This window comes from Chelonus insularis, unplaced genomic scaffold (genome assembly GCF_013357705.1).
Source record: "Chelonus insularis isolate UGA/USDA-ARS -01 unplaced genomic scaffold, ASM1335770v1 contig_128_pilon, whole genome shotgun sequence".
NCBI classification, from domain to species: domain Eukaryota; kingdom Metazoa; phylum Arthropoda; class Insecta; order Hymenoptera; family Braconidae; genus Chelonus; species Chelonus insularis.
The window spans coordinates 731,141-742,856 of NW_023276368.1; the positions used below are offsets into that span (position 1 = coordinate 731,141).

Below are 11,716 nucleotides of genomic sequence, written 5' to 3' on the forward strand. Positions count from 1 at the left end.
CAACATGATCATGAATAATCCATAAATATTGATGTTCGTGTATAAATTATCAATTTTGTAAATATACATACTCATTAATACCAGTAGTTATTTTATAATATACTATAATATTATAAATTGAATATTTAGCAATATTTAAAATCATCAATGTCTGTATAAATTTTTATCAATTCATATTTTAGTATATATATTATATACACATATATGAATGAATTAATTCATAAGCGCTATCTAATGTGCGATATTAATTTTATTATTATAGTATTATAGAATCAGCACAATACTACCTATCAAATTTATAAAAATTTTTTTTTTTTTCGTTTGTTTAAAATATTCTCGTATTAAATAAAATTAATTATGTTTATTTCTTTTTTGATTTAAATAATTTATGCAGTATTAATAATTTTTTTTTTTTCATACACCATACAACTTTTTTCTTTCCACTACATGAATGGAAATAGCTTTTTGGAGTAAAGGCAATTTTGGTTCGCAATTTTTTTATTTAATTCAATAATCATTTCTTCATTTTAAAAATTGCCGCTAAATAATACACCACTCCTCCGGACATTGAAGTGGGTGGTGTTACCATTACCTGTACCAAAGATTGTCGGTAAGTACAAGTATTGCTCATGAAAGGAGACAATAAACAAAGGCTAAATGCATATATCCTATCTCTTTTTATCACACCGTTAGAGTCCCTTGAGATAGAGTCTGGCAAGATGGAGTCAGGCAGGACCAAAGTCCCTTAAGTTCTTATGGGACTTTAGGCAGGAATCGAGAGATATGGCGTTGTCTTGCCACTCTCTGTTTTGAGTGACTCTACATAACGTTGTGCGCAAGCGCCCAGCATTGGTGCAAAAGAGGAGACAGACATATTTGCGTCGCAGTTTTTGTGTTATTCTCCCGATTCCAACTAGCAATAGTTTAGTATCTCGATTGCGTTTCCAAATTTGGCTATAGTGAAACACACTACAACGCTTAGCATCGCTGGTTCGATACCGCATTTTATACGTAACGTAAATTGTATACATAATTATTTGCTTTTCAAGTCGTTTATTGCTAAAAAACAATACAGAATAACATCAGTAAACAGTGTATTAATGTTGGAGAAAAACCGTTAATTAATTTATCTTTGGAGTTCGATCGAATATACGAATTTATTTCGTATATATATATAATGTAAGTAACCACATTATTAATCTTAAAAATTACCTTGTAAATTATTTTGATTGAAATTTTTATAAAATTTGATTTGTTTTTTTAACTTTAAGAATGCACTCGATATTAGAAGGAGAAAATATTCAATATAAATAAAAAAAATCTACATATATTTACGAGTAGAATTAACGTCGCTCAGTAATTAATGTTAAATAAATTATAAAACAAAGTAACTTAGGTTTCACTTGTCATATTGAAACTATCATTAAACATTAAAATTTTAACCTAACTCTGCCAGTACTGAATCAAGATCTTCTTGAAGTGATATACTATCTTCTCTTTGTTTTATTAGATCATCTTTCAGCCGATCAACTTGAGCTTTGAGTAAGTAATTTCCTTTCTTTAATGATGCTAAGCGGCTTTCATGTTTTTTGGCATTTTCCTGCAATTATTAATAACATCGCATGATTATGATAATCATTCGTGAACAATTTCATCAAATTATCACCACTAATTAGTAGTAGAAAAAAAACATACTTGAAGTTTCTGTTTACGATCTTCAGGATCTAGGGCTTCATCGTCTTCTTCATCATCTTCAGATTCCTCAGATTCTGATTCTTCTTCAGACTCTGATTCTTCCTCTTCTTCTTCCTCTTCCTCCTCCTCCTCCTCTTCTTCATCTTCATCATCAGTGTCATTCATCAATTTGGCCATTTTGTCAACTTCTTTTTGGAGTGCTTTAAACTTTTTCCTTTCTTCTTTCAACATTTTTTGTTGTTGCTTTATCTGTTCCTTCAACGCATATCTTTCCTTCTTAGCATTAATTGCCTTATCTCTGTTTTTAATTTTAAAAAATAAAAACAAAATATTAATGATCAAAATAAAAATATAATTTTAATGAATGTATTTAAGAAAAGAAATTACTTACCTAAAATTTTTAATTTTAGTTGACAATAATTTAATTTCTCTTTGCAATCGTCTTTCAGCAATTGTTTCTGGATCTTCATCTTTATCATCTTCATCATTGCTTTCTTCCTCTTCTTCTTCTGATTCACTTGGACTTATTTCACCTTTATCAATACTTTTTTGTGATGCTATTTTAGCAACATCTTTGGCACTTGGGCATCCAGCTAATGCCATTCCTGAAACATTATACCAAGTTCCTTCGGAACTATCATCTGGAAACTCTACCACAGGTTCATCTTCAACCTTCTCCCAATCCCAGTAGCAATCTGTACCGTTAGAAGCAAATAAGAAAGAAAAAGCAGCAGCATTAAATGAAAGCAATAGAAGAGTTGAGATATATTTATTTATTAGTATAATGATTAGTCAGCTAGCGTAGGCATTGAATATATTTTAATATTGTTATTATCAAAGAAATGATAATACTAAAATAACCTTATATGCTTTCTTACCGGCTTTCATTCGTCTTTCTAATGCTGCATACATCCTTTTCATCTCTTCTAATTCAAGTTTAGCCTTATCTCTTTCTTCAGCAACTGATGCATATTCTTTTTCTATTTTTTCAACATCTTTCCTAGCAAAATCAACTTCTTTCCTTAATGCTTCAACAATTTTTTCATCTTGCTTTTTATATTCTTGCACATTCTGCTGAAGTTTTAATCGTTCATTTTCAGCTTCTAAATTTAAAATTCTTTCCTAAAAAGTATTTAAATAAAATTAATTCATATAAATAAGAATATAGACTTTTTATCTTGAATTAACATAGCTCAATGATTAATCAACTTAGCAGTAACAAATAAAAGCAATACTAAAGCACGCATCAAAGCCATTCTACCTGTAGCCTTTTGTTATCTCTTTCTAATGCTTCTTTATTTCTGAGCTCCAATGCAAGCATCTGTTTCGTGCTTTGCAAATCATCTCTTACAGCATCAATATCATCCATTTCATCAGATACAACATCATCAACAGGAGCTGCATCAGCTTTTTGCATTTGTTCTTCAATAGTCAATTGTCTTCTGAATTTTCTCAAACCTTGTAACATTGGTTTTGAACGATCATTTGTTTTGACTCTTTTCAATTTCACTCCATCTTGAATTTGTTTTAACAACTTATTATGCATATTTGATGTTTCTGATTCAAATACAAAGTGTGCATCTCCTGAAATGATTACAAAAATATAGTTAACTCATTGAATGAATAAAGATTGAATAAAAATATAAATAAAATATTACCGGCTGGATCAGCTGTAACTTTGCTAACTCGTTCAATAATTGGTGCACTTCTGTCGTTACATTTCACGTGCTTAAGTTTTCTACCACTCTCCACTTCTTTCATCATACTAGCCCAATCAGGACGTTTTCGCGGCCTCAATTTCAGCATCTCGACTTTATTTTTTTGCTCCTCTGATAATTCTGGAAGATCCTTGAGGATATTACGTGCTGGTGGTGGTGGTGGTGGCCTTGGTGGTGGTGGCGGTGGAATAGCCGCCCTGGATGAACTTTTTGATAATGTTGGAGCACCTGAGGTCATAACACGCAGAGAACAGGGTCGATGAGGAAATATACTGACAACGAGGACAGTCACGATCGAAATAACCGTGCTCACTCCAATCACAATACAAGCCAATCGACGATTTTACCAGAAGCTTCTTTCATTCAAGTAGTACGATCATGCTTTCAAAAAGAGAAAAAAATATTTTGCGGAATACCCAAGTGAAGCTTATCAAATAGATGGATTTTATTTTAAATGAGCAATGTGTGTTTAAAACAATAAAGTCTTACCTGTAGAACTGTCACTTTTTGATAGAGGAACTTTGTTATCAGTGCGTGATCGAGATCTATCGATGCGAATCTGACGCTCATTTTGTGCTTTATTGGCAGACGATGTTGTTGTTGTCTCCACTCGTCCATTCTCCCCAACTTTCGGTGATGCTGCTGATGATTTACTTCTCTCATTATCACTCTGTTTAACGACTGATGCAGGTTTCGTTGGTGCATTCTTTTCACTCTTTACTTGTGTTGGTACTATTGTTATTTTGCTTTGCTTTTTCACTTGTGGTTCAGCTGCTTGCCCACTAGATATTTTACTTGGCTTTTTAGCTTGGAGTTCTGGTGTCTGTACATTTGTCACGGCCTCTGTTGATTTTGGTACACTCTAAAATCATGCATTTATGCAATTAATTAGCACATTAAAAGATTCTTTAACAACAATAAATATCATAAAATGATCAACTAATGTCATCTTATAATATTTCTTGTTTTCATCGACAATCTTTAGTTTATATTCAATTAATATTTACAATATTCGTTCTCTTTATTTCAATCACTGTTGTGAATGTATTTAATTGTGTATGAGTTTCCATTTATATATAATTTATTACACAAATATTAAAATATGTAATAATTAAAATTAATCTAATTCATGAATACACAATGAATTACCAAGATAAGTTTTTAAATGTACTGATTGAATACAAATGCAGTTGAAGAATAAAATTGGTAATTGATCTTGAATATAAAAGATAAAAAAAAAACTTGGCAAGTTTTATCAATTGATTTCTTTAAATAATTATCAGACTCATGTTTTTATTATTTATGATATGTAAATATTAATGTCAGTAATTTTTATTTATATCATACATTATTTTTATTATTATATTTTTTTTTTTTAAATAATGATTTCTATTATTTTTATTATCAATTATCATCTTATTATTAATATGTTAAATATTTAAAATAAATTAAATGAAGTAATTTTTTCATTATTCTGAGAATTTTCATGAACAGACTTTTGGATAATTGTGTAGAAAAAGTAAAAGACGTAACCAACTACAACACAGAAGGCATTTGAAATATAGAAACTTATGTGAGCTTGAAATAATCATGACCCAAAAGTTTATATATAGTCATGTTTCATAGTAAATTTAAAATAACTAAAAATTAATTCATCTTAAGAAAATGTTGTTTAATAAATTTTAAAATCATTTTGATAAAAGTTATATTTCTAATTTGAAATATTAATTTAAAAGAAAAAATATTTTCACTATGGCACTATGCCATCAAACCACACGTTTATATTTTACTGCTATATATACTGAAAAGTTTACAGGGCCAATTTAGATGATTCGTCAGTAATGAATTAACTCTTTCATAAGAAGATACACAATGCTATAAAAAATTTATTTTTATTGATTATTTAAAATATTAATAAACATAAAAATAAAAGTATTTAATGTTAAACTTCTAGATGAAAAGAATGATAAGTTTAAAAATACCTTTAATGTAATTTTTGTAAATGCTGGAGCATGATCATCACTACTTGTCTTGGAATCTCTTCGAGAATTCAGTGTCCATGGTGCTGTCGGCATCGGTAATGGATTAGGACCATCCTTGACCCAGGGTGGTCTGAATGTTGTCCTTTGAGGCTGTTGACCTCCCGCCCCCGGCATTGCTGTGTTTTTTTTTTTTATTTATATTTTTATCAAATTTAGATAGCACTTATTGGCCCAATTATCAGTATTAACAATTAATATTTTTTATTCTTAACAATAATTTACCACGTTAATAGTTTAAATGATAGCTTTTAGAAAATGCAATACAAGATGTAATGATTTAGTGAAATTTAATTTTATGATTATTCCAGTTGCTCATTTTTTTAAATAATCTGTTTAAATAGTAAATTTAGTAAAAATAAGTATGAAGTGATGATTGTATGGAAGAAAATATTAAAAATGAATGCAAATTGGGTAATTGAAAATACTCTGATTACTGGCTAGTTCACTGACTAACGTGCACTGACTTGATCGTTTATTTGGAAAATCCGTATTGAATTTTCTCAAGTCCGGGAAAGATCGAGACCTGAACCATCCGCCAGGGCCGTGTCTGAACCACCTCCTCCTTCCGTGACCAAAAACTTGATATTTTCGGAGTATGACGTCACCAAGCAAGTGGACGAAAATAACTGCCCCAACATCTTCTAGGACGCCACTCTAGACTTACATACTTGAATGATGTTAATCCTATGTTTAATTTTTTTATTTATTATTCTTTATACTAAGTCTGGAAGCTTTTCTATCAATTCTTTTTGGATAATAAAATTTTAAAAAATTTATTGATGAAAGAATTATTTGAATAAGAAAAAAAAAGAAAGCTTTTCAATTTGGTATTTTGCTTTGTTTCATTATTCGTCTTTGGTATCTAGACGCTCGACTCTTCCTTTAAATACTTTTTTTTATTGGTTTAGTTTTAAATCCAATCCAAAATAACTCCATGCATTACAGTACTAAAAATATTTTTTTTTTTTTCCAGGGTAAAACCTATTGAAAAAAAATACCAATTAGCTGCACACAGACGAAACTTAGAGGAACGTAAATTTAATTTCTACAGTGAAACTGCGAAATATTTTGAGAGAGAATGCGACAAAGCTAAACAATTTAATTTATGGAATGCAGATAGACTTAAACATACTCATTGGGAAAATTTAAAAAAATTGAATGCTTTGAAATTAAGACGAAATAAATTAAAGGAGCTTATAACAAACGAAAATAAAATATACGAAGAGGAGTGCAAAAATTTAGAACGGAAAAGTGCTAAAAAAGAATTATCATTTGAAGAATTGAGAAATCAATTGAAAGAAAGACGAGCTGAATTGAGTTTGTATAAACCACAAACTTGTCGTCGAATTGAATCATATTTTTTATATCCAACTCAAATAAACCGTCGACCATTGAAAGAATTTAATAAACCTTTGACTGATACCTTTAATAATAGTATTCATAGTAAAAAGAATAATAGTAAAATGGAAGATTCAACTCAAAAAGAAAAAACTCTTCAAGAACAATCAGATGCATGTGATCAAAACCAAAAAGATTTTGAGGAACGATCAGATGCATGCCAACAAAATCGAGTCAATAGTGAATTTGCTCAGTATCAACATTTCTATGATATTGATCAACCATCTGAACCTTTTAATGTATTAAAATGCATGAATGACTATCGAGAACATAAAAATGACAAGTTTGTTGATGATAATGATTTTGAAAAGAAAAGATACACACCGAATTTTTTGTATGGCCATCGAATGTATGTTAATGACGAAAATCATCCAAACCTTGATAAGAAATATAAGGAACGAAATATGCGTCAAAGTCTTGAAAATACTAATATAAGTAACACGTCAATGTTTTCATTTGATTTACCCAAAAATTCTCATGAACAACAAGACATTCATGATGAATGTAGAAGATCAAAAGAAACAGAGGAGTATCTTGACAAACATTGCGATGTGTCCAAGTTGGATTTAAATGAAGTTGATTCAGCAGAAGCAGAAAAAAATGATGAAGATACTTCAGGCAATGATGTGGCTTCTAATGAACAATCTGAAGATAAAGATCATGACAAGGATGAAAATAAAGAAGAAATATTGATACAATTACCTGATGACTTAGAGGTTGATTCAGATTCAATGTTAATGTATCTGAGAGATAATGCTTTGAAGTCGAAAATTGAAGATCTGGAAACGAGAGAATATAGAGCAAGTACGAAACATCTTTGGGAAGAATTACTACGTTTACGAGACATGAAAAATCGATTAGAATTGTTCAGGGAGAAGCAAATTTATAAAAGATATGATTCACACATTGATCCGATTAAAAAGGAAGAAGTTTTGAAATATATTGAAGCTCGTAGCAAGCAGCTTAAAGATCGTGAAACAATTTGTGCTGATTCTGGTTTATATAGGTAAATATTTTTTTATTTATATGAAATTTTTTGTTTTTGAATTGTTAATATTTTTTTAATCATTTTCAGTGAAGAGGCGAAACGTACTTGGAATCAATGGGTTGAAGAGGATAAAAAGGCAGCGATGAACAATTCTCATACTTTACGAGATATTTTATTGAAAAAGTTGGAAGATGAATGGGCACAGTTATCTGAAAATGATAGAAAAGTTGTTTGTCAGATGTATAATAATATGACATCAGGTTCTTACATGCAGTTTGAAACACAGCTTCTTGCTAAAAAAGGAATATGGTGAAGATATTGTTTGTTGAAACACAGCTTCTTGCTAAAAAAGGAATATGGTGAAGATATTGAATTAACGCTATTTGATGTTTGATTGCAACTAATACACTAATATGCATTTTATTATTATTTTTATAATTTTTTATGGATAATTTAAAAAATAAAAACATTCAAAATTTAACGTAAAAATTAACATTTTGGTTATCAGATGTCGCTACTAGCTTATTCTTGTGTACGCAAAATTTGAGGTTATAACTTATCTAGAGTTTATAAGTTCAATGGCTGTATTGATGTTTGTAAACAGAAAATTTCTCAGTAATAAAGAATAAGAAACAATAATAAATTTTACCTGTTTTTTAATTTAATAATGTGGACTCTACGTCATCCAAGTGGACGATTGATCCATTTACTACCAGATACTACAACAACAATTGGAAGAAAGTCCTGTGATCTAATATTAGATGATCCATCAGTGAGTCATTTACATGCAAAAATATTCATAAAACCTAACAATTCTAATGATTATACCAATAATAATGAATATTCTTCAAAATGTATTATAAGCAATGCATCTAAAAAACGTACTAAAATAATTAATGAAAATACTATTTATTTATTACCATTTACAAATCATGAATTACAACCTAATGATAAAATTCATTTTAGTTCAAAGAATGAATGGGTTGTAAGTTATAAGAAAATCTCTTTATTAACATGTGGAGATTGTATAGATCAAATAAAGAATTTAAATAAAATTATCACAAGTATTGGAGGCCAAGTATTTACCGAGTGGAATGAAGAATGCAATTTTTATACTTCAATATGTAAACGAGTCACACCAAAATTTGTAACTGCTTTGGCTGCTGGACTACCATTTGTTACAATAAAATATTGGGAAGACTTTTACAAATGTTGTAAAACCAGGAAAGAATTTCCAAATCCTTCTCAATACATTCCTGAAGATTGGAATTACACTGATGAATTAAGAAACGTATCATTACATCCAGACATTGCAAGGAAAACTTTATTTGATAATATGGAGTTTATATTTTTTAGTCAATACCAAATTAATCTCTATGGAGAAATAATTCAACTTGCTGGAGGTAGACCATTGATGTGTGCTAAATATGGATTTAAAGATAAATATCTTCTTGCAGAAAATACTATTATTATTGCATGTGATGACAATCAAAGAACATCGAATACCTGTTGTGGCCTTAGTGAATCACATTATCAAAATATTTGCCGTTTATTAGTCAAAGAAAAGCGTAAAATGGCTAATGAAATTGAAATTGTTAAAGCAATTCTACTTTGTTCGACAGAAAAATATTGTAAAACTAGTCTTTCTAAATTAAAAAATTTGAGACAGCCAAAACAAGTAATAAAAACACCTCAAGTTCAAGTCATTAAAGAGGAAAATATTATTAAACCAGATATTCTTGATGACAATCAACAACACACGGAAGTTTCTGAGAAACATGCTGAAAAAAGTCCAACTACACATGTGAGTGAAAATAAAATAAATCAAAAAGAGTTTGCAACACCTGCTCCTTTGATTCCTCAATTTTCTGAAGCAATAGTGAAGCTTCAAAAGTTAACACCAAAATTATTATCTCAATTAAAACATTCCAATAAATCTGATGTCAATGAGGTATCAACAAAACGTAAACGAAGAAGTGATTCACCAAGTGTATCTAGCACTAGAGATTCATCACCGGATATGTTTCCATCTGAAGATAATTGTCCAATAGCATCCGATTCACAAAGAAAACCTATCTCTGGTAGGAAACTTACAATAATAAATGATCAACTTATTCCTGAAAAAATCATATTAAGGACTACAAATAAAAAAAAACGAAAAACGGAATCAAAAATTTCTTCTACAACTCGTTTGAAAGATGACGACATTGCAAATATACTGATGATTAAATCTGGAGGAGATAATCGATCTGATTGTGAGATAGTTAATTCTCAGTCTAACAGACAATCACCAATTATATCAATCCCTGATAAAGAAGATAATGCTATCGTAAATAATAATGAAGAAGTATCTGGTATAAGTGAAGAAAATCAACCAACTATCAAAGAGAAAACACCTGCGGAATCTATTTCGATAACAGATAAAAGTGATCTTTGGGAATCATATGATTCAAAGAAAGAAAGAACTAATAATAAAAATTTACCAGTTCGAAAAATAACAACAGTTAATCCTTCAACAAAATTTACATCATTTTTTGAATGTTGTCGAGCTAGATATGCATCCAGACGTAGGAAAGAACTAAACTCAAGACATCCTATAGAGGATATGAAGATTAGAAAAACGAAAGCGGTGATAAATTCATTCCTTGATGCAGAAAATCAAAGACAAATCACACAGTTAAATAAAAGTAGCAAAAAATTGCCATTTTTTATAAACAGTGAAAACGATGATAATGATGTACCAAATTTTATTATGAAACAGAAATGAATAATTTTTGCAATAATCAATTAAAAGAAATGCCATTATTTTTATTAAATTATGTTTGATAACTAAAAAATTTTATTTTTTAATTTTAAGCTTTATTTTCAATTAAACGTAGATCAAATACTGCGTTATTATTTTTATACCGTACTTAACAAAAAAATTATGATACATTTATAGATGGAATAAATATATTGAATTATTTTGTAATAATTATGCATTATTATTATTTTTTTTATTTATCATCTCTAGTTAATTACAGTATTAATTATAATACATAATACTTTTTATCATTGATCATGTTAACAGAAACGAATTTTTATATACGAATCAAAGAATGAGGTATGAAAAAAATAAATTTATTAAAAAAAATGAAATATCTTGAATGTATTTATTATTACTACTCATTTGTGAGTTTCTTTTTCTGTTACATGTTTCATTTACAGCTGTAGCTTTAGTTGATGAACCTTGCCATATATTTTTTCTACTTTTTCACTGGGGTTTTTTTTATCTATTTTCAATTTCCAATTACTCATTTCACATGGAAAAAAAAATTTCCTTCATTATTTCCTTGTCAACAAAATTGTATCTTTAGAGTTTGACTTCTGACGGATCGACTAACTAATTTAGGCCGCTGTCAGTTTAGGGTAGCATGGAATGTCCGGAAGACGAAATTAGCGGGTTGCCGCGGGGCTGTTGACGAGTAGCCACGCGAGCTACTTCGATGATGTCGAACACGATGAGATTAGAGGGTTCAGTTTATTCTTACAGACAGTTTAAAAGCTATAATCAACATTATATAGTGACAAATAAATGTCTTTATTATTATAATATATGTTTTATAGAAATGTTACTAAATTTCGTTGGTTACTTTTTTTTTTCAATATACAAAACATAAAAGTAACCTATAAAACAAATAATAAGGTTAAATAAAGATTAAATTTTATTTTGAATATATTTAAAAAAAAAATTTATCAATTTACTGAAATGTTTCTTCTTTCAACAGATACGTATGATAATTTACAATGAAAAAAATAGCCACAAATAAATATTAATGATCATGATAGGTGAGTTTGGGACTTTTGTCGCGTGTCGGCCGTAAATTAAATTGAGT

The 11,716-nt window shown here is 29.2% G+C and overlaps 3 protein-coding genes across 5 annotated transcripts; 2 read left to right on the forward strand and 1 right to left on the reverse strand.

Annotated features, from left to right (window-relative positions):
- Positions 1-893: 893 nt before the first annotated feature.
- On the forward strand, positions 894-8,484 carry LOC118067804 (GATOR complex protein WDR24-like). Its single transcript, XM_035084766.1, has 3 exons — positions 894-1,179; positions 6,429-7,859; positions 7,929-8,484. Coding segments are annotated over exons 1-3 (1,659 nt in total). The 5' UTR covers positions 894-1,177; the 3' UTR covers positions 8,155-8,484.
- LOC118067789 (sarcomere length short) lies at positions 1,352-5,986 on the reverse strand. 3 transcript variants are annotated; one of them, XM_035084739.1, is made up of 9 exons: positions 5,920-5,970; positions 5,396-5,571; positions 3,903-4,275; positions 3,354-3,641; positions 2,957-3,279; positions 2,574-2,817; positions 2,087-2,390; positions 1,696-1,993; positions 1,352-1,600 (listed from the first exon to the last, which is right to left on the reverse strand). In XM_035084739.1, exons 2-9 carry the CDS (start codon positions 5,567-5,569, stop codon positions 1,439-1,441), a joined length of 2,166 nt encoding a protein of 721 aa, XP_034940630.1. In that variant the 5' UTR covers positions 5,570-5,571; positions 5,920-5,970; the 3' UTR covers positions 1,352-1,438. The 3 variants fall into 3 exon arrangements, with proteins under 3 accessions (XP_034940630.1, XP_034940639.1, XP_034940646.1); XM_035084748.1 differs by having other exon boundaries at positions 2,087-2,300; positions 5,396-5,986; XM_035084755.1 differs by lacking the exons at positions 5,396-5,571; positions 5,920-5,970 and adding an exon at positions 4,421-4,535.
- A 24-nt stretch (positions 8,485-8,508) lies between the features above and the next one.
- LOC118069599 (nibrin-like) lies at positions 8,509-10,757 on the forward strand. Its single transcript, XM_035087820.1, has 3 exons — positions 8,509-9,922; positions 10,040-10,528; positions 10,699-10,757. The coding sequence occupies exons 1-3, from the start codon at positions 8,509-8,511 to the stop codon at positions 10,755-10,757; spliced, it is 1,962 nt and encodes a 653-aa protein (XP_034943711.1).
- Positions 10,758-11,716: the final 959 nt, after the last annotated feature.